The following is a 23,481-nucleotide window of genomic DNA, read 5'->3' on the forward strand; positions in this document are numbered from 1 at the left end:
GTCTGTGCATAACAGAGGGGCCGGTTGCAGTTTCATAAACACTCACTGGTGAATTCATAACAATGACGTTCGGGTGAACAGCTCAAAAATGCTTCATTTGGAGGCGATGTTTAAGAATGAGACAGAATCTAATCAAAGATCTAACCTGGCATCCGAGCTTGAGTGGTGAAAAGAAAGAGCTCCGCTGCCCTTTCCACCCATGCCCCAGAATGGTGACCCACATATTTGCTCACACTGCCTTAGGTAATTGCATCTTTTTTTTTCCTGAGCAGCAGCAGCAGGCAATAACAGGCTTGGAGTAACTGTGATTCATTTGGAATTGTTGAAAGAATATAATTATAAGAAAATTTGAGAGTGGATCTACCTGGTGAAAGGAGGTTTGTTTTATGGGACTGCTTTCTCATTGAAAGGATGCGACCACCCACATTCACCACACACTCCGTGCTGTGTGGTGAATGTGTAATTACAAGGCACTTTTGACTAAAGTGTTACCAAAAAGTAAACGTGGAATATATGAAGAAGAAAATCTACATAAAATATGCAGGTTGACTAATGGTTGACTAGGTTGATGGCTGTGAGTTGTGAATTAGTAGCTGCGAGGTTGATGTGAACTAGGATTCATGTTCTTAGCTGATTAGCTGATTATTCAACAGGTGCATTAACAGGTGCAGTTAGGAAAACAGGGTAAAAGAACAGTTTTTTCCCCCCACAGGTGTGGATGTGTTAAACTGCTCTGAGTAGAGTGGCATTCAGCTGTTGCCTGGGGCAGGATTAGTGTGGAGCTTCTGTTTGGTAGTGATGGGCAAAGCTTGTGGGAAAACTCTCCCGAGAAGGGACATAATGAATTGTTTCTTTACTGTTTTCCTTTTTTCATTTCATGCATTTGAATGAGCTCTAAGGCTTTAGCCGTGGTGCTCCATCTATACTCAATTACACGGTGTGAAAAGTCATTGAGCATCACCTCCGGATGTGATTTTTCTTCCTTCTGTGAGACAGAGCTCACTATTTTGAAGCATTAAGCCACATATGTCTTGAAATTCTTTTCATTTGTTCTTCTTTAACAAGTAGCGTTGAGGTAAATCGTTTGTAGCCTGTAGCTGAGCCCACACTAACAAATTTCTGCTAAAACGAAAGCAACTGTTGCACACTGATAACATGGTGGTGTAGGTCGACACAGCAGAAAAGTGTCAATGATGATGTCTTTAAAAAAATAGCAACAGAAAGCTACTGTCCCGTCTTACTGCAGTGTTATTTTCATTTGAGTCAGAAGATAAACTTACTCGTGTTGCATAAAGTCACTGTGTGCCACACCGAGCACACAGTCCATATAAAGAAATTTAAAATTAGGTGAAAACTCCTGTAGCAACCCAAGCAAGTGACCATAGTTTATCATAGTTTAAGAAAGATGATACATGAAAATATTGACACAGTGCTGATCAGAAAGACTAGTGTATTTAGAGGTATATTTTACTTTATTTTACAGTAGAAAAATATTAATTATGGAAGCAATAAATGTTAGTATATTGGCAATGCAGTGGCTTATAATATACACTTTATTAGGTACACTTTTCTAGTACTGGATTGGACCCCTTTTACCTTCAGAACACTTTAATTCTTCAATAAACTGCGGGAAACCTTCCTCAGAGATTTTGCTCCATATTGACATGATAGCATCTCACTGCAGATTGTAGGCTACACATTCATGATGCGAATCTCTCGTTACATCACCTCCCAAAGGTCATTTGAGTTCAGTGAACTCATTGCGACGATCAATAAACCAGTTTCAGTTGATTTGAGCTTTGCCACATGGTGCATTACCCTGCTTGAAAAAGCCATGAAAAAGATGGGTGCACTGTGGTCATAAATGGATGAACAATACTCGGGTCGGCTGTGGTGTTTGAACAATCCTCAAATGGTACTATGGGGTCCCAACGTTTCATTTTGTTTAAGCCAAATTCGGACCCTAAAGTCAAGATATTGCAGCAGAAATTGAGACTCGTCAGACTAGGTATGTTTTGCTCAATGTGGTGAGTCTGTGTGAATTTTAGTCTCAGTTTCTTGTTCTTAGCTGGCAGTGATGGGACGCTGTGTGATCTTCTGCTGCTATAGCCCATACTGTATATTCAATGTTGGATCTGTTCAGAGATGCTCTTCTGCACTCCTTGGTTGTGATGAGTGGTTGTCTTGAGTTATGCTGCCTTCCTATCGGCTTGAGTAGCTTGGGCCCTTCTCCTGTAACCTCTGGCATCAACAGGGCATTTACCCCCAGAGAACCGCTGCTCTCTGGAGACTTCCCTTTTTCAGATCATTCTCTATAAACACTAAAGATGGTTTTGTGGAAAAATCCCTGTAGATCAGCAATTTCTGAAATACTCAGAGCAACCTCTCTGGCCCACTTAAATCAAATTTCTTTTTCATTCTGACGATCGGTTTGACTTTAGCAGGTCATCATCAGACTATGTTTTCATGCCCAGTTTTAGTCATGTGATTGGCTGATTAGATATTTGCACTAAAGAGCAGTTTCAGCATGTGTACTTACAGTATTAAACTGTGTAGATTTTGGCACATATACTGTAAAATTAACAGTGACATGCTGGAAAACCTTGATGCCAGTATTAAACTTTAGGTTAACATGTACATTTATTGCGTAGCAGTCCTGAAGCTTGTATCTCATCTGTTGTTGTGGGTTGAGAGTGAGTTAAAACTGCTGTAAGGAGAAATCAAAGCATGCAGCCAGCAAGGTTGCTTTGGCACTTTATTAATAGTCAACAGTGTAACAAATGACTTCCTGAGTTATGTATGAGAAATCTTGTCGACCAGAAGAAAAATGGAAACCGGCAGCTTGATGGGCATAGCTGGGAGAAAGTAGACACTACACATTGTTACCATGGGAACACAGAGTGAACAGCAGTGCCACCGTCTAATTAATGAAAGTCAGTGCTTCAGCAGAGGGCCGCAATGACATCATCAATACCAGCAGCACAGATGTCGAGAGAGGCAATATGGCTTAATGTCTGAGTAATTATACAAATAGTCACTTTTCACTGATGAAGCTGGAAGCAGTCTGGAAAAAGGTGCAGCATGTAAAGAACGCAATGATGTGACTTCATTATGGAGTGACGCCTGCTTATGAGCACTAAATGTCATCTCATTATCCAATGACCTACATAAAAAGAGCGCCACTAATCTCTATGTAGGCGGATGGTGAATAATGCAGTAAAATGTGGGAGATCTTTATGAATCTTAGATCTTGTTGGTTGCTGGCAAGGTAACAATGGACTTCAGAATGTTTCTATACAATCAGTCTGGCATCCTGTACTATCTGCTCAATGATTTGGTACTGTAATGTGTGTGTAGTGTGCATGGAGTATGCTATAGAAATAAGAACACAACACAGATCTTTAGCTGCTTTCAGTTATTTGAAAGTCTTTCATTTGCTGACTTATTTATTCATTTAATACACAACCGGTGTCAGGAGTTTCTGTGTTAACATGTCATTAAATATGTAAATAGTGGTCATCACTTTATATGAGAGTTAACAATGCAAACAGGACTGCAGTATAGCACAGCAGTGCTCAGAGCTAAACGCTACTGTTAGCATATGTTTAACTGACTTTAATATGTTAGCATGCTACCATTTGCTAATTAGCACTAAATTCAGCACATTTGAGAATTACATGAGAAAAGCCATTTTGGCCCAGTTTTGCAATATATTGAAAACATACTATTGCAGTTTACTCTGAGAATCTTCAGAAGACTAAATCTATATATAATTAGGTCAAGGGCTCACCAAAGTCACTAAGAAACATTTCTGGGAATCATTACCCAGTCAAGACAAACAACCGCCAGACCTGATTGACCAGCACTGTCATCCTTAAAACTAAGCCACTACACACAGCAGTGGTGGTAATTAGGTCAGAGCGCCACATCCTTGTTAGATTTGCTCTATCAGCCCAAAGAACATTATTCGTTTGGCACCAACACTACTCATTCATGGAGGGGCACATTTGGAAGTATTTGTGCTCTAAAATGTTTTGGCGAGAGCTTCAGAACCTACAGTGTCAGACCTTTGAAAAAGACAGTCCCAGTGCTGTGTATGCATTACTGAAGCTTGAGGAAAAAATTAATGGAGCATTAAGAGACAAAGCAAACATGTACTTAACGGGAGTTAGGTGGTGGAGGAATCCTAAAGTGAAGCACTCTGTTTAGGAAAGAAAAAGTACTCACTGACTTTGGATCTTTTTTTTTCTGATACCTTTTAGGGCATCACAGTTTCAGAGTTGACAGATGGGTAAATCTGAGTGTACCTTATGCAGTTTATTAACTTCATTTTGCTTAATTTCTGGATGGAGTTTGTAGATTTTTACCAATCATAACCCCATGAAGCCTCTGAATACCTCTGTGTGGTCTAATTGTAGGTTGTTTGAACTCCTCGTGACTGATTTATCCTCCAGGACTTCTGTCTGTTTCATTCACCATCTCATATGAGAAAAGTGTCTTTTACAGGTCTGATCACAGTATAAGCAAACCTACATTTTGCAATCTAGTTTCTAGAGGCATATTTACAGTTGATGCTTGAAGCTGACTCTTAATAATTATTTACTATTATTCATGCTTTTAGTCTGAAGTGCATCGGTTTGCTTCTTACTGTTGCCAGACTGTAAGTGAAAGTACATTTTATTCTAGTACTTTTGTGAAAGTGACTTAAGCCTCCAGAAACCATCAAAATTATCTGCAGTAACAAAGCTTTCGTTCTTACTTTCGCTCGCTTTCTTTCGTTCTTGAGCAGGCTGAAATTGCACGCGTATAGTTTAGTTTTCCGTTTTTGGTTTGCGTTAGCACACAGCGCATTTTGCATAGTTTCTTTGTTTAAGTTGAGCCATCGCAAACATGTAAATCGTGCTGTTTCTTCTTTGAGATGGCTGCATTAACGATAGCTTCCTCGGGATACATTAACAATACATCATTCTTGCTATGTTTTCTTCTATTTTTCTTTTTTCAACTTGTCAGAACTTCCTTTTTTCCCCCAAGGTTGAATTAAGTCACATTAGCTGTGCTGCATGCTCTACGACTTGATCGGCTACATTTCTTCAATATAAATAAATCCATTAATTACAACAGGTAGTGACTAAAATTTAAGGACAGTTCACCTCTTCCCAGCCCTACCTACCAGATTTGTCATCTACCTGACTTTCAAGTTTCTCAGTCGTGACAGAAACTAGAGCAACCAGTGTGATCACACTATGGGAGTAACACAGAAAGGGACAGCACTGAATGCAACACTGAATTTGCTCAGTGCAGTATGGGGGTGTCAGAGGTGCACTGTGCCCTCCACTTTGTTGGATGCACTGTTACAAACTTTAGTTTTAAGTAATGCAGACCTGTCAAACTAAGCTGTTCCTTCTGATGTGTTTTATTTGTATTTTATTTTTTTAAAATAGTATATCTTTTTATTCATAGAAGATACTTAGGGGTTCTGCAGATATCCTAGCAGTTCTGCAGTCACTTTCATAAGTGCAGGACTGAGGATGTTGCACAAACTACACAGATGTTAGGTGTGCAAGAAGTGTGTGAAACTATGTAGCTGCAGTGGTGCAGCCACTATCAGGAGTGGTAATACAAGGCTTTTAGTTTCAAGGTTGGTTAGCGCTGACAAATCACAGCGGAGTCATGCCAACGATGCAAGAGTCAGTTAAGAAGGTTCAATCACCTGATGGAGGATGTTTATGTCTCCAGAGAGGCTTCATGTATAACTTGGCTGGCAAAACTGGCATCATCCTGGTACCACCTCATGAGCCAGTCACTGAAATTGGGACTACTACAACAGCTGCAGGCTGCATCAGCTGTGTGGAAAATGTGACTCATTACATTAAGATGGTCATTGAGACAAGTGGTCTGCATATCTACCGTGGCCTCAAATGTGCGTCTGGAGTTCAGGGACATCTGGAGAGAAATTCAAATCATAAAACATCACAACGACCGGCCGAGCCAGAAACAGACGCTTTGACTTTGAAATTATGTGTCCATGGTTTTTTTGTTTTTTTTTAAATTCCAAATACTTTTTTCCTGTCTGGGTTAAAACATTGATTTTCTTTTGTTGTCACCTTAGCAATAAAACCTGTATGCTTTAAAAGCAATGCTGGGGAAAAAGGACCCAGAAGGACCCACAAAATATAGAAAACAAAGTAAAGATTTTCATGTCATCTGTTCAGATTATTTTACTGAAACTGTTCTCTCCTCAAATTTTTAATATTTTCTTGCATTTTACAAGTTGCTCTGTTTTATTGATTTAAATGGATTTAGCAAAACCTCTTCAAAGTACACGCTGGCACTCACAGGTCAACACTCACACTCTTCATTATGAAAAGCTCAATTTTTCTAATTAAGAACATGCACTTAAAGCTCTCTGATGTCAAAGGCTAACTTGTCAAAGCAGTTGACACTCACTCTCTAATGAGATGAGGCACAACAGGTGACAACGTTGATTCTCTTGTGCTCTGTGCTCTTTATTCACACGAGAACTGGCCTTGATTACAAGATCTGCCATTAAAGAAACATATTTATGTAACCCAAAGTATTTTAAATAAGAAGGAAAGGATAGCACATCAGTGCAATCAAAGATGTGGCTATTTCCTACTGAAAATGTTTGGTTTTTTTAGTTATTATTTTACTTAACATTGTCTAAATAATCCAAAATATGGTCTCCTCAGTTGTTTGTGAGTAAGCAAGCCTCACATGCAGTTAATAATGTAAACCATCTATGTTGCTAACAAGTACAGTAGAGCTTGATATTTGGGAAAGTATAAGTGTAAAAGGAGTCTCACATTTACACATTTGGCACCTAATTGTTCACGATTACTGTTTTTAAGATTATGGTCTTTAAAGATCTTAAAGATCTTTAAAAATTAAAGGTGCATTCAGAAATGTCATAGGGAAACAAAATAACTAATTAGTCTACCTACCATTAAGTTATTAGAAATCATTTATCAAGTAATAAGGGCTATAATCAGTAGCAGTGAAATCGTGGCTTTAGCCACATAGACTAAGTGGCATCTCCATACAAAAGCCATCCATACATGTCATGTTAATAAAATTTAGGACTTGGTTAAAATGGCTGGTGTACTGATAGGCTTTGTCCAAATAGTACAATTAGATAAACTACTGATATGACTGTGACAGTCATATAGGCGTACTACAGTAAAACCTCTGCCTCATTTTTTAACGCTCCAAATAGTTTCTCCATGTAAATGCTCTCTTTGGTTCTTTATACATTCTCGACATGCCCACATCTGTAGCTGCTTGTGAAGCCACTTGACAGACACAAAATACTTGGAGGCTGTCCATCATTAAAGCTTGAAATTAGTCATGTAGACTGCTGACCCACATTTGGGACTTCAGCTGAGGAGAGAAGGGAACCAGGAAGTTAAAAAAAAAAACACACATAGGAAGTGTATGGGGAAGTACTTGGGGGGCAAAACAAAAGTCTACAGCGTCTTGTTTTGGTTATACATTGAGGTGTTGTCATCTTTCTGTATGGCCTGCCTCCCTTCACCCTGCAGATTTAAATAAATGGTTTATAAACTTATAAACAGGGTCAGACAGGCTAATCTGCTCTGTGTTGCTGGCAGGGAGGAGGCACCGTTCACCACCTCCTCCTGCCCATGTGATTTGCCTTAATATATCAGCAGTACCTTTAAGGTCAATTTGCAGCATGCCATCACCCCCTCCTATAGACTCCTTCTTGTGAATGTAAAACTATATCTTAGTAGATTAAAGGTTAGGCTCCTATGGCCAAGTCTCGGTAGGCTTCACAGTTTCAAACAGTCGGAAAACTGCGGTGCAAAAGCCACATTACAAATCTACTCTTATTTGCTTTGCTCTAATGACATTTTAGTGGGTTGTTATTATTCATTAAGCACGTGTTAAAGATTGCAATCTGCCCCCTTCCTTCCCGGTCACAAGCGCAGGTTTCTTTCGGTTGTGTTGCACAGCATTGCTGCTTATGCTGCTGCTGCCTTCGTTACCCGAGTATTGAGCTACCAGCTGACCTACTTTCTCTGCTCTCAGCCACTCGGTCCTGTTTACAAGCCGCTGCCAGCGGAGGATGTGGAGTACAGACCCTGGAAAAGAGAGAGAGAGAGAGAAAGACCGCAACTACAGAAAAAAAAAAGCCACGAATCAGAAATTTGGTCCTCTGTTGTTGATAAATTAGGACTGTCAAAGCCGCAGAGAGCTCACCGGCGATTAATAACAGCACGTTATTAACTTAAGGCGCTGTTATGCAATTTAACGCTTTCAGCGCTCTCGCTTGGTTAGTCAGAGGCTGCTGATTGCGCTCGGCTGCTATGCTGTAGTTTTTACATTTTTTTTCTTTTAAAAATGACTAGTTTGGTTAAAGTTAAGTGTGGATTCGGATTTCTGCTGGAGACCTGTTTTCAAGGTATGTGAGATTTAACTTAAGCTTTCAGTTTCGCGTCACTGTGACAGACGAGCGCAAAATGTTGTCATAGGCTGCTGCCACCCGCTCACTCCGTTTTATATGATCAAAGTTCACGACTGGACTCTTTTCCCAATAAAAGAGAGGTGGGCGAAAGCGTGTTTATTAGACGGAGCACAGGCTGATTTGGCTGGTTTGGGTAAAATCCAGGTGTCCTTATGTTTGACAGCGTTAGCGCTCTTGAATGCTGCTTACATGTTTTCAGCTCAGAGTCATCAAGTGCCCTGGTTACAAGGCTGAAATAACCTATTTTTCCCTCCACCCGTTGTGCCCCCGATGATGACATTAATGGCCAAAACACCAAAGGGGTTTTCGTCATTGCTTCCTCTAAGACGCCACAAAGAAAAATGTTAAATGTCACCGGAAAATGTATGCTTAGATAATTTCTCAGCAGGCTTAGGGTCAGGCTGATGTTACCCAACCTGGCAGCTTAAAGCCTACTGGAGTTCACATTTCTCTGACAAACCCACAGGTCTTCGAATTCACAGTCCAGTCAGGGCTTTTTGTTTATTTATTTATTTGTTAATTTAATTATTTGCAACTGAAAGGGATTTCTTATTAGAGCAAAGCATTTCCACTGTTTGAGTCTACATCAAGTGTGGCAATGCTATTTATTTACCCTGTACATACTGGGAAGTTAAAGGGTCAGTGAGGGCTGTCAGTGGCCTTTCCTCTGTTTTTCATTTATAGGTTTGCAGCCAGTTGAAGTGCTTCCTGCTTTCTTATCGGTTAAAGGCAGCTACACCTACACTGGAAATCATAACACGGCACATTTAGAAAGACGTTTTTATATGTTATTGAATGCATTTTGAAACAAGTGTTCATGTTTGCATGTGCTCATCTGTGCGTACAGTATGCAGCGTTACACGTGTGTTTGATAAATGGTGGTGAGGTTGTACGCTTTCAAATAACCAATAATATGAATGTTGTACAGTCATGACGCAAATGAGAAAAGGGTAAATGCTGTGCAAATTATTTCAGATTTTATGTAATCTAGGCTTAAGCAGCAAGACCTAGATACATGTTAAAAACGTTTCCACACTGACTGAAATAAAGCTTGTCCAAGCCCAGTTAGTGTTTACCTGACGGCTTGAGCTGTCAGCTCAAACCCAGATGCAGGTGGATGTGGTCAGACAGTTTAAACCTGCAGACGAGCAGATAGTAGTCGTCCAGCGCCAGAGCCACAGAACAGCTTTCTGTGTGGAATACCAGAGTAGTTGTGGGGAATGGTGTTGGCTGTCAGAAAACCTGCAGAGAGACTTTTTCTGTTGCCTGGTTCACTTTCCTGTGTGTTATTCTAGGGTTGCAAAAAGTTATATATAATACTTTTGTGAGTCATTAGGCCTACTCAGCTTATCATGACACAGTTGTCCTGGTTATTCAGAGCCGTGGTTTATCTTTTTTCTTTTTTTAATTGTAACCTTTCAATCTGGGAACCAGATTCTTGATTATTTTTGGAGGAGCAAATAATTTATATGTTTATAGCATGTCTATGTTTTTCACTTGTAACTGCATAATGTAAATGTATAACAACTGGTGGGTGACCACCGTGCAGTTTGTATTTCTTAGCTAATGTCCTTTTGAATTCATTACAGATATTTCCTCAAGGCTCCATAGTGCACTGCTCTCCAGGTTTGATCCCGGGAAAAGCACACAATTCCCCTTGGTGTTGAGACAGGACGGGCATCTGGTGTGAAAATGCTAAAACATGCGGCGCTATCTACTGTGGTGACCGCTTGTGAATGAGGGAGCAGTTGAAAGTAGCTACTTTATTACATCATTATGTTTTTTGTTTGTATTCTAAAGAGGTTTTGTGCATTTAGCAAAATCTGTATATAAGACAGATAAAGCAATGGTGCCCCCATCTTGGGTTTTTAATCAAACAAGAGGTTAGTGTGCTAGCATATTAGCAAAGAACGTACACATACCTTTTAATTAGCGCTAACATATAGAGTATTGGAGCAGGCTTCTTGGTCAGATTGTTAATACTGCATAGCAGACCACATTATATGTAAAGTAATTTGATTTAAAGGTACTAACAGTGGTGCAGTGAGAGGAACAGTTCGCTGTCTCTAATTAGCTGATGCTAACACCGCTAACACTGCTGTGTTACCATGCAGTTGTCTGTCAAACCAGCTCTGCCCAAATAAGGCATTACTGTATACCTTAATAGCATTTAAAGGCTTAGTTGTTAAAAAATATATCACCCAGTAGGAGGGATTTAACCTTTTTCTATAGCCGTCTGTTATCCTCAAGCTACCATGTTTGATATACTGCAGCTTTTGCATTTCCGAAATGGCCTAATTTTTCAAACCTAGACAATGCATTTAGAGTTTTTTGGGGTGGGGGTTTTGTTGTAGTTTTTAAAACAGTCATAGCTGATAGCTAATATTTAAAGGGATTTGATTTTCCGAGCTAATTTGATATTAGTATTGGTTAGTTTTGTTAGTTTTTTATGTAATGAGCAAATGCTCATTACTATGCTAATGGTTAGCAAAGGTTTGCTAGGTTCTTGTTCATGGATGGAAAAGTAGTGGGCAATAGGGATGCATTTTAAGTCGAATTGTGAATTGTGCTAGAAATCAGAGGGTGAAACAATCCATGGATACATCAGATTTGTTAACTAAATTCAACAAATGCAATTTTTGGAGATTTAGTTCAAATCTCAAAGTACTCCCAGTCTTACTCTGTGCTCAGAGACGTTAAAGAGAGAGAGCTGCCCCACTGTTAACGTTACAATCTAATTTCTTGATTGTAACTCAAAATTTGTAGTTTAAGTGTTTATTTATTAGATCTGTTCAAATGCAGGCTAACTTTGCAGGTCTTAATTCTGATTTGTAAGTTGTGAAATAAAGTATAAGTAGAAAAATTATAGCTCTTGATCAGTTAAATACAGTTTATCACATTATCTGGTCTTTTGCCTTACAAATTAAATACTGAGTTTTGCTCCTATACTTGTGATTTTAGAAAATAACATTTCACCAAGCTGTACTTTGACAATGACACACTAGCAGTATGTGCATGCCATCAATATAGGAAAATGTTAATTAAATCTATTCTACATCACATGACAGAAAATCTTTAAAGCTCACATGCTCGCTGCCCGTATCGCTAGCGCTGTGTCAAACAGGTATTTTTTTTGTTGACAGAGAAATATCTACTGTCAGCATCTCTCTTCTCATCACGCGCCCATGCCTCTGCAAGCCAGTATTAAAGTTTGCTATCAAAAACAACCAGTTTGCTGCTTTTGCATGAGGGTAATCCATCATTAAAAAGATCCACAGATAATATGACAGTTCCTTAGCATCTCATACGTTTTAAAACTACAAAATGAAAAAAATAAAACTCATCCTGCCTGAATGTGTTTGCAGCTCATTACCTGAGTGTTTTAAACATCATCACAAATACCCACCAAAAGGTGAAAAAGCAAAAGTGGAGAGGACATGAGAGCTTTTTAGATGTCATTCACTGCAGTAGAGGAGTACTTTAGGTCCTCAGCTCTCAGCAAACAGCATGACACCAGCATGCTTTTTTACTCATTAAAGCCATTAGTGAGCTTCACCGACTCACATCTGAAATGAAAATAAGGGTTGTAAATGTTTCAAATGTGAATGTAAATTATTTTAATCTCAAAGTGATAATAGTTATTACGTTTAAATTCAATGCAAAGATGGAGCATATTAAACCTAATAACAAGCTATAGTTGAAGGTGGAGAGTTCTTTTAAACTGCAATACAACGTCTAAATGCTAAGAATTCACAAAGAAAATGAACTATTTCATGGCCATTGTCATTGGCTCTGCCTCTTTTACAGCCTGTTTACATACAGTGTTCATCATGAACTTGAACTTCAGTGTACCACCTTGCGAAGTGAGCTCAGGTTTCAATGTAAAGGGTTTTAAATACCCGAAGGCATGAGTGTAACGAGACTCGGATGTTTTTTAGCTGTTGACCTTGCGAGGTGTGGTTTAACCTCAGTACTAGAATGCAGATGGATATGTGAGGTTTATTTTAGCTGTGCAGAGAAAAGATACATTTAAAGCTGCATGAGGTGATTCTTAATGCAGTGTTTCTCTTTAATCTTGCGAAGAAAAAAAGGACATTTACACAGTAGATCAGTTTATGAGTGGTAATTTCTGTTGCTTGCTATACAAACTTCAGCTTTTTTGTTTTGTCAACAATTCAGGAAGATCTTTTTCGTCTGTGTCTATGCAGTAAAAGCATAAACAGTCTAAAGAGTAGTTTGGCAGTAAGTAGGGCAGTAAATGCAGAAATTGTGTTTCTGATTAAACATTGGCATTTCCCCTCTGCGGTAGCTAATGTTTTTTTGTTTTGTTTCATTTAGTTCTTTTGCAAGGCATTTCTCATCAATCTGGCCCAATTAAATAAGAGCTTGATTTTTCAGTAACACTTGCGAGTTTCATTCTGAGTCTTTACCTTTGTGTGCAAATCTTTACCAAGCTATGGAAACTGGAAAGTGGAATGGAAGTTTGTGTGTCATAAAGAGGACATCCGTAGCTACAAGCTAATGCTAAGACGTCACAAATTTGTAGTGACCTAAGGCATAATGTCACCTTGTTAACATGGGAACCTTTTCCACAACAATGTACAAGTAATGACATTAAAGTTGCTTGAATTACTGCTTTGCAGTGAAAGACTTTCAGCAATATCTTCTTGCTTTGTGCCTCTCATTTGAGTTCCTTACCTTATTAGCTTACTCTGACCCATTTGACGCCCTACAAATGGCTTCATATAAGCTACAAATAGACTACATATATGCCCATGAAGTATGGGGAAAGAAGCAAACTAGAAATATAAATTATGGGTGAGTGTTTGATTTTTGCCTGCTGCTCTGTGTTTTGGATTCTTTTTGGACTGGAAGGATTTTACTGCGGAGCAGTTGCAGTAAGCTGAGGGCAGTTTCTGCAGTAAAACACAGACAAGGATAGCATAGCAAAATGTTAAACACCAGAGCCTGAATTTAACGCAAAATGTAGCATTTGGATCTTTAAAAATATGGATTGGCGTGAAAACAAAGCATAAGTGATATGCTTTTAGTTTAACAATGGTCACCTTTGAAATATCAGCTGTGTGCGTAGTCTCCAAATATTATACATGCAAAGTTGAAAGTTCACATAATTTTCCTTTGCTTTGTTTTAGATTAGACCCCGACCTATTTATTGGCCATGTCGATATATTGGCTGATATTACCTATTTCAAAACATACCAGTACTGGCATTTATAAAGATCAATAAATAAAAATGTTGCACGGGGCCTGCTGACATCACAGTTCAGGTGTTTTCATCATGCCACGCTACCATTAACTTAAGCCTCTTATCACTGCAGTGATACAGTTGGGAGGTGTTATTTATTAATAGAGAAAATTGTTTCAATATTTACCGGTGCACAGAGCAGAGAAACATCTTTTAGTTCCCTTATATTCAAGAGGAGGAACACATTTCCAGGCTGATATCTCCAAAGGTGGGCAGCTCAAAAGTAGTCTTTGGTGTTAGCCATACTGTCCCTTTAAATCAGATTTAAATGCATATAAGAGCATGAATTTCAGGATAAATGATAGAGAATAACTGAATAAAATGGTCTGAGGTAAATTACAATATCAAGCATGCCAGTGGGGAAATGTATACTTTAGCATATGAAGGAGGTTGAGAATGAGATTAATCCATGGATTTCCTCTCCAGAAGTTAGCCCATCATCTTTTCATATATTCCCCGTTAAGGAATGCACATAATTACATTTCTACAACAGTGCTGGCGTGCAAGTGGTTACTGGCTCAATTACCTCAGGCTGAAGTGGTGCTTAAACACCAGCTTCAAACAATTGTGTGTTCCTATATGCTCTATAGGAACAAGAGTCTGGAAACCCAAGATAGAAAATGATCCCTTTTATGAAGAAGGAAAGGGTGTGAGCTAAAATGCAGTTTTTCTTTTGCTTAGGCCAGAGACTTTTATTCTTTTTAGCAGTGAGCTGTTAAAGACTGCAACACATCACTCAGATATCTCCAGTCACAGTGATTCTCTTGTCCCTCTGGGTCTCGTTTAGATGCAAAATAATGGAAGCAGCAATATCTAGTAATTTTGCCTGAGGCCACTCAGTGTAGGCTACATTTGGAGTAAGACAAACACAGACGACTGCCTGCATTAAGAAGGACAACTAACTATAATTATAATTTGAATATAACTGATTCAGAGTTGAATTCATTTCCAGACCATGAAACCGCGGACAATTTTAATCAAGGTTAAACGAAAGCATGAGCGTTGCTTTCCTACTGGAAAGTGTCTGGAATATAATAATTGCTCTTAATTTCTGGCTTTCTAAGAAGATGCACGGTGTTCTGTCAGCCACAATTAGGGGAAAACATATGTTTTCATGTGTAGATTATATGGAGACGTGTTATTAATTGGTCTGTAAGTGAAAACAGTCTCATGCTGTTTAACTGGAGCTGTCCAAAGCTCGTCTGAGTGAGTTCTTAGTTTGGTCTATAAAAGAAGCGTCTGCTCCATGTTCTTTAAGATTGCCGCATACAAAGGATGTGTGAAGAAGGTGGCTGCTGTGCGCTCTGTTTTTTCAGGCCAGGTTATCATAAGAAGTGTCTGCTTCAGACATTTTTCTAGGTCAGAGGAGCTCGTTCTAAGCAAAAACACTTCTTAGGTGATGAAGTACTCTAGCCAGGTGAAAATAGCTAATTTGTTTCATGCTTTGTCATTAATGTCTTTCAGCAGCACACATTAAGTCCTCACAGTAAAAACAGCATTTTTGAATGCAAGTCCTACAGAAAATGCTAACTTTCACGGTATTAACATTGGTGCGACTGATTGATTTGTTAAAACGGCAAGCTAATGGGGCGCCTGAGTGGCTCAACGGATTCAGCAGGCAAACCATGTGCTGTGAGAAGGCTTCCTATTGGTTGCAGAGGCCCAGTTTCAAATCTGTGATTAGGCCATTTACTGTGTGTCGTCCTGGTCTTTCTCCTATCTTTCCTGTCTTGTCTCCACTGTCCGCTCTTAAGAAAAGCTAGTGGTCTGTTAGTGGTCAAGCTCGCAACAAATGTCATATTTTCTTGATGCATTTAAAAAAGTGTCTTGGGAGAACGTTCGTTTGAAATATTTGAACACAGTGTTCTAATGGAAAATCTTGTGGTGACAGTGATAGCATGTTTGCTTTGTATCCAGGACTTTAAAGGCTCAGTTATTATGGATTTAATTGCAGAAAAGTCCTGAGAACAAGCAGTCAGTCTGCACTCACTCACTGGGTAGACCTTGCTAGTTTTGACCCCCTTTTGTCAACAGAACATATGCACACTGATGGATCCATGCTTTCATGTTGTTTACACCAACTTCTGAGCTTGCTATCCAAATGTTGTAGAGAAATCAAGACTCATCAGATGGGACGTTGTTCCAGTGTTCCACTGTTGAGTTTCAGTGAGTCTGTGTGGATGGTACCCTCAGTTTCCTGTTCTTAGCTGACACGAGCGGTGCCCAATGTGGTCTTCTGCTGCTGTCGCCCATCTACCTCAAGGTTCAATTTGATTTGTGTTTAGAGATGTTCTTCTACTTGTCTTTGTTGTAACAAGTAGTTATCTAAGTTACTGTTGCCTTCCTATCAGCTCCAAGCAGTCTATCCTTTCTCCTCTGACCTTTGACTTCAACAAGGTGTTTTTGCTCAGAGAACTGTTGCTCACTATTTGAACCTCTTGTGTTTTTTCCCCATAAACCCTACAGATGGCTGTGTGGGGAAAATCCCAGTAGATCAGCAGTTTCTGAAATACTCAGACCAGCCCGTCTGGCACTAACAAGCATGCTATGTTCAAAGTCAGTTAAATCGCCTTTTTTCTTCATTCTGATGCTCGGGTTAAACTTTGGCAGGCTGTCGAGCAGCTGAACAGGTGTGTCGTTGAGTTAATGCGTGCCCTGCAGTTTTTGCTCAGGAGTTTTGTCTGTTTTCACAGGATTTGGCTTTTCGTTAATTGAACTGAGGAGGTGGTGGACAACGGGACCGTGCTAAGTTTTTCTAAAAGAGCGTTCAGACAAGGACGGCGCGAATGGGACTTAAAAGACTTCAGGAAGGGCCTGGTTGGCAGAAGGAGTGAGTATGGACAACCTTTCTGATTTCGGAGGCCCCTGTCCGTCTGGCCGCAGGGAATGGGAGTGAGTATGAAATAAAGTGCTTTATTTAGCTCATGCTTCATAACCATCACTGTAGTGGTAAACACAATATACCATTCAAATAATTGTGAAAGTTTTCATGTAATAGTTTAAAGAAATCTGGTATATCTTTTTAGACATTACCATTTAGCAAAGTTTTTCATCGTCTTTCATTGTGAGCATACATGCACAAAACTACAACACATTTGAGAAATGTATAAAGATAAACTGCATAACAAACATGTAGTAAATGTTGTATTTTAACAATGAAGAACATATTTATCTTGAATGACCCTCAATTTGAGTTGTGTGAGGAGCGCGCTGTTCAATATTCAGGCAGTTCTCTTAGGACATCATCTGCAATGCAAAGCAAAAAAAAACCCTTTTATACAAATGTGATCAAAGCACTTACATCCATCAAGAGTAATGAAGCATTTTATGAATCACTGTGGGACTATATTAATATTGATCCAATACCACAGGAATAATAAGTTACACTCACGCAGAGTTGTGCACTCATAACGTTCAATGTTCCTCAGTAGTAGTTTTTTCTTTTTGTAATACCTGCTGTGTCTATGATGTACAAGCCGGTCACTTCTTTTGATATTTTAAAGATAACGCCCAAGTTACAGCCTGTCACATGACACTCTCATGGCAATGAATGTAATGCAGGTCATAGTCAGTGTAATCATGTAAAAACATTCTTATTTCAGTCTGTAAGAGAAAAATGCTCTTCGGGCAAAGTTGTATTTTAATGTCAGTTCACGCGTAATTCACTGTTGGCTCACAAAAGCTTTCTTACAGCCTCACTTATTGGGTCACAGTCGGGAAAAAGTGAGAAAGATTGAATTTCAAAATAAGTTAGTTTAAAAACAAAACAAAATCTGCTCTGAAAAATTGATACTGGCCATACCCGGGTCAAAGTCATGCACTGACAAGGTTGATTACATTTAACAAATTTTTTTATGACTGATTATCTCTGTTGCTGCTGATCAATCAGTTACACGCGATAAAAATAAACTCCTGCTGCTGTGTTCTCAGGTAGTAAATATCCTGTTACGACCAGGAGTAATTCGTAAGAAAAAAGATATGGAAGCGACTTGTGACTTGTCTGCCTTTAGACATCCAGCCACGTGAGCCTCTGAGTATAAAGCAATAATGCAAATATGGAGTAGGTCACTTACAAGCCACAGTGACCTGTTAAACATGGGCGAAGACCAGAGGCTTCAGATGCGGTTACCTCTAACATAATCACAGCATTAGTAGTGGTTGGTCCACACATTGTCTCTGATAATTTCTTGAGATTGACAATTAAATGGGCTTTTTTTTTTAAATTACAACATATTTTACCATCTCACAGAGGGTAGTGCAGGACCACAAGACAAAATAAACAATGGCTACATTCCTTTTCTCTGCTTTACTTGTGAATCCTGGATGATTGAGCCATTGTTGAGGTTGTTAGTGAAAACTGCTCTCATACTAGGACAGCTCAAAAGTCTTGCTGTGAAAACTGTTTGTTACATTGTGCAAAAGACAAAAATATGACCTGAACTCATTATATTATCACTGACACGTGTTTGATGACGTCAAAGGAACTTCTTCCTAACGCGTATCCTTCTTTTTCAAGCACCAATAGCTGCATGGACGATTTAATGGATGAAGATGAGAAGGACAAGGCAAAAAGGTACTGACGTCTGTGCATACTGGGCAAACACTTCATGTATAGTATCACACATTTATTACTATTTACATAAATGGGAATGGCAATGGAAAACAGATTATTGGTGGTAGGTCATCACTTTAAAAGAAACTGGACTGGACATAATAAATGAAGAAATTCATTTCATTTTCCGTGACATTACGGTTAATCTGGGCCTCTTTTGGCTCATTTTGTATTTTAAACACTTACAAATACTGGTGTCTAAAAGCGACTGAGTTCTTAGTTCACAAAGGTTCGACTCCAGATTCACATATTACTTCTTATCGGAAAAATTCCTATGGACACTCTAGGACACGGTGTCATAAGATATCAAACTCAACCGTTGGTAGAATAACCAGCCTTCTCTTTTTAAAAATGTAAATTCTGTATGATTAAATCTATGTTGAATTAATTGTTTTCATGCCCTATTTTTATAACAAAGTACCCACAGATTTGAATATATTCAGGCTCTGCTTACATTTTCAGCACCGTGCCGCTGTTACATTTACCTTTCTTGTTCTGCTTGTTTTCTTTTTTCCTTATTCCAAACTATCTTCCGTGTAAACAGGATAGCTGAACTAAAGTCACTTAATTTTCACTTGCAATAACCGCTCTGTTATAGGGCATCCCGTAACAAATCAGAAAAGAAAAGAAGAGACCAATTCAATGTGCTCATCAAAGAGCTGTGCACCATGCTGCAGGGTCAGGGCCATCCGCGCAAGATGGACAAGTCCACCATATTGCAGAGGACCATCGACTTTTTGCAGAAACAGAAAGGTACGGGCTTTTATGTAGTCTTTCTATTTCTATAGTCTTTCTATTTAGTTTTGTTAATTTAATAGACATATTTCTAACATTTTCTCTTTTCCAGACATCACTGCACAGAACGACACCTGCGATGTGAGGCAGGACTGGAAGCCTTCGTTTCTCAGTAATGAGGAGTTCACTCAGCTAATGCTGGAGGTAAACTTCAGGAGGATGTCTTTGAAGAGTAGCTGTTATTTAACTCTGCCATTAGGTAACATTAATAAACACAAAGGCAAAGCTACATCCTCTCTAAAATGATGATTTTTATTTTAAGTGCATGTATTCATAGTTTGCTATAAAATCAGCAGTGAAGACGTGAGGTCTCTTTAGGCAATATGCGAAAGCAGAGTAAATATCAGCACGTTAACACGTCAGCATAATGTGCTGATAGATTAATTTAGACCCGATGAGACATTGTGCAATTATTGTGCAATTTTTCAACATGCTGTAATACAGTAATATAATTGTGGTAACTTCCTCCCTCTTGCAGGCCCTAGATGGTTTCTTGGTTGCATTAACTACAGATGGTAACATCATATACGTGTCTGACAGTGTTTCCTCACTTATTGGCCATTTACCGGTAAGTAAGAGGGCCTCAAATTCATGCAACCATCAAAGCTCTGTATTGTCACTTAAGCATAGCAGTGATTTAGACAACATTAGATTTCACTTCACCATATCTGGTCCTCGTTTTATTTTTGTTGCCATAACAGTGAAGTTAGACAGAAAAAAGCTCTGTTTTGCTGCTTTATCTGAAGCAGATTGCCGTTGTGACTCCCATTAAGACTGTTGTGTAAGATATCACTTGTTGAAATGGTGCCAGGAAGACTGACTGCCATTCATCTGTCTATTTGCACCAGTCAGATATGGTGGACCAAAATATCTTGAATTTCCTCCCGGAGCGGGAGCACGGGGAGGTGTATAAGCTGCTATCATCCCACATGCTGATGACTGACCCCATTGCTGCTGACTTCCTTGACAGTGAGTATCCCGCTGAGCGGGCTCTCTGCACACACTGTGTCTGGGTCATCGTGTTGAAACACAGCGGAAGTAGAAAGGTTAAAGCCTGTAGACTGTCTCCCACTTTGGGAGATCAAAATGCTGTGGACAGAACAGTTGCCGCTGGTGTAATTCTCCACTAAAAATCAGCTCAAAAAGTTATGTTGGCTCAAGAATCTTCTTTCTTTGTTTGAAGTACAAAAACAACACTTGACTGTTGTTTTCTGTCTTGTAGAATTTTTGTCACAAAGACTGTTTGGACTGAAACTGAGATACAGAAGCTAGTTGAATTACGGTCTGCAGGTTATTGGATTGCTGATTAGTGTGTATCTATGATTAGACTTTTAGCTAATAATAGGAGCTAGCTTAGTATCATAGTTAAGACTTTAAATCACTGTTATGTTAGCACAGTAATCCAAAGCAATGTAGTATGGGAGGCTCAAGAACCTGACCTTAATCCTGTCTTACTATTGGACTTTTCTGGGGAAGAGAGAGGGCGAGTCGCAAGAGTCTCGGCCTATCTTTAGAGACCTAAATAGCAAACTGTCACAAAGCCAAGTCTGCAGTAAACAACATCCTTTGAGCACATCCATCATTTGTTTTTTACCAGTAAAAAGGATTACATTTTATTACCTTGCTATGCAAAGGTAAGTTTATTTTACACTGTCCTAGTACAGGAAACAAAGCAACCTCTTCTATTGGTGCCTGTCAGCATTTTGACTCTTTGGTTTTTCTGTGTCAAAAATACCATTGAGAAGCACCTCAGCTTTTATAATGATGCATGTAAACTTCATTATGTTCAGGGTGTAACCATGACAATATCTGCTTTTTAGGTGAGGCACACATTGAATTTTGCTGTCATCTAGCTAGAGGTAACATGAACCCAAAAGAGCCACCTGTATACGAGTATGTCAAGTTTGTTGGAGATTTTAAGTTTCACAACCATGGTAAGGATTTGTTTTCTTTTTAAAACAACTACATTTAGAAAAAACAAAACAGAAATACACATACATATGTACATGTTCTTGGTCACACAGTGCCTACGTCATCTTGTAATGGGCTCGAGTTGACGTTACCAAGGAGTCTGCAGTCGTCTCTGGAGGAGCAGGTCTGCCTCATTGCTACCGTGCGATTAGTCACTCCGCAGTTTCTGAAGGTAAAACCAGCTTGAATGTTAAATCTTGTTCCTTTGTTTCTCTGCTTGTGACTCCACAGAGTAACACTTTACACATTTGCCTAACAAGCAAAAGACCCAGGGGGTGGAGGGTGCAAATCTCACACGGGTTGCGTTAGGAAATCAAATATGTGGCGCTACCTGCTGTGGCATCATCATGTGAAAAAGGCAGCAGCCTGATGGCGCTTCTGTCGCTTTGTTTCTCTGCTTGTGTCGCTGTGTGTGCTGTCACTAAATCACTCGAGGGCTAAAATGTGGCACTAAAAGCAGTTTCGGTCCATGCAGCAATAGTGAGCTTGGATCAGTGGCACAATGAGGTCTGAGGGGTGACACACTTCGGCATACACTGATTCCATCGTGGCGCACACACTCTGGAAAACTTCTCGCGACAAATAGGTTCAGTGTGGCACACTGTGTACTTGCCAACTTGTTACATCATGAGGATACGCTGTGATCCCTAAAGGGCCCTTTGAGTTGAAATCTGGCCACTTGTCAAGTTACAGAAGGGAATTAAAGTCGCACTCTTGTAAATTTTTGTGAGATCAGCTCAGATTTTATACCCTTTCCAAGCATCCCAAAGGAAAATTTATAAAATGGCACGTTTCCAGCGATGGTTTGTTGAAGATTAATTAAATCTCAATATGTAGAAGAAGTCAGAGTGCAGTTTACATGTACAGGATGGTCAGTTGCTATTAAAAGCCAAAAAGCTTAGAACCCCCCCCCCCCCCCCGCCTGATCTATTGCACAGACTTCAGCTCTGCCGACTAGTTATTCCAAACTGGAAAACACACTGATTACACTGATTGGTCAGACTGGAACAATATCTACTGGGACGAATGACATGGAAAGATTTTTTTCCTTTTCTCAGTCTCAAAGATGAATCCTTTGTAAACAGTAGGCATCAGTTTTTCAAATGTAGAGAATACAAAATTCCCCAGTTCTTTTCAAAGGAGCATTGTTCTCATTTTCAAGAGAGGTTCAAGGGCACAGCATTTTAACAGTGACACACAAGTGTTAATAAAAACGTTGGCATTATCCCGGGCAATATGTAAAACGATAGACACAGCAACTGTGTCTTTGGTTTGTGGACTAGCATTATGGCTGTTGTTTGCTAGTAATCCTTGTTTGGAAAAAGCATCCATCGTGTACATGGGTGTATTGCACAAATACAGATGCCTGTTTGTTAGTAAGTAACATGCTAGTAAAACACTTGACTTTCATTCGGCAGAGCTGGAGCACAGACTGTTTGTCAGATCATTTTATTAACATGTTCCAAAATGCGCACAACAAACGTAAATTAGCTAAGGCGACACCTCAGACTGCTAGTATCCTAGTTACCATGATGACACACAACATTAAACCTTTAATATAAAATTATAGAGTAATAAAAAAGAAATCATCCTCTTTACAGTTATTATGGACAAATTAGCCAGAGACCAAAACACTTTTCTGTACCTCCTCTTCTCTAACATTGGAATCTAAAGGGACTGACTCGCTTTTGTTGCCAGCCTCAAGTGGCCATTTGAGGAACTGCAGCTTTTTGCACAGCAGCATGCTGTTGCTGCTTGGTCCCTCTAAGCATATTCTTGATGTGTAATGATATTTTTGTGTTAAGTTTCATCATGCACTGTACCAACTCTGATATTAAAAACTATGACCATATACAGGACATACTGTACATAAAACACGATCATGCCTTGCTTCCCTGTGAAATATTAGCGGGGACCTTCCTCAGTCTTTTTGTTTTTGTTTAGGACTTGTGTAACATGGAAGATCCCTGTGATGAATTCACCTCCAGACACAGCCTTGAATGGAAGTTTCTGTTTTTAGATCACAGGTAAAATATTTGTATTATCCTGACAGCTACCCGTCTATACTTAGAAAAAGTATTTCTTGCATGTTTATTGCCCTGTGTGCGTGTGTGTGTTTCAGAGCCTCGCCAATCATAGGCTATTTACCCTTCGAGGTTCTTGGAACTTCTGGCTATGATTACTATCATGTGGATGACTTAGAGCTCATAGCCCAATGTCACAAGCAATGTAAGCTACTTTTCTGTTGCTTTTTTCCCTACCAGTCTCCATGATCACTGTATCAAGGGCAAATGTAAAAATTGACAGAAATGTCAAAGCACTCATGTGGACTTT

At 39.3% G+C, this 23,481-nt stretch overlaps 1 protein-coding gene across 2 annotated transcripts in view; it reads left to right on the forward strand.

Moving 5' to 3' along the window:
- Positions 1–23,481, forward strand: part of npas2 (neuronal PAS domain protein 2) — a 43,480-nt gene that overhangs the window by 10,016 nt on the left and 9,983 nt on the right. The window contains exons 1-11 of one of the 2 annotated variants that reach the window (XM_005735625.1): positions 8,023–8,440; positions 16,463–16,661; positions 18,286–18,342; positions 18,980–19,134; positions 19,229–19,320; positions 19,655–19,744; positions 20,025–20,145; positions 20,997–21,110; positions 21,201–21,319; positions 23,092–23,174; positions 23,270–23,376. In XM_005735625.1, coding sequence (XP_005735682.1) covers positions 16,606–16,661; positions 18,286–18,342; positions 18,980–19,134; positions 19,229–19,320; positions 19,655–19,744; positions 20,025–20,145; positions 20,997–21,110; positions 21,201–21,319; positions 23,092–23,174; positions 23,270–23,376 — 994 coding nt within the window. In that variant the 5' untranslated portion in view covers positions 8,023–8,440; positions 16,463–16,605. Of the gene's footprint in view, positions 1–8,022; positions 8,441–16,462; positions 16,662–18,285; positions 18,343–18,979; positions 19,135–19,228; positions 19,321–19,654; positions 19,745–20,024; positions 20,146–20,996; positions 21,111–21,200; positions 21,320–23,091; positions 23,175–23,269; positions 23,377–23,481 lie in introns of those variants that run through there. The other variant, XM_005735624.1, reaches the window with a different exon arrangement.

This window comes from Pundamilia nyererei, unplaced genomic scaffold, assembly GCF_000239375.1.
Source record: "Pundamilia nyererei isolate P.nyererei 1_Seehausen unplaced genomic scaffold, PunNye1.0 scaffold00064, whole genome shotgun sequence".
Taxonomy (NCBI): domain Eukaryota; kingdom Metazoa; phylum Chordata; class Actinopteri; order Cichliformes; family Cichlidae; genus Pundamilia; species Pundamilia nyererei.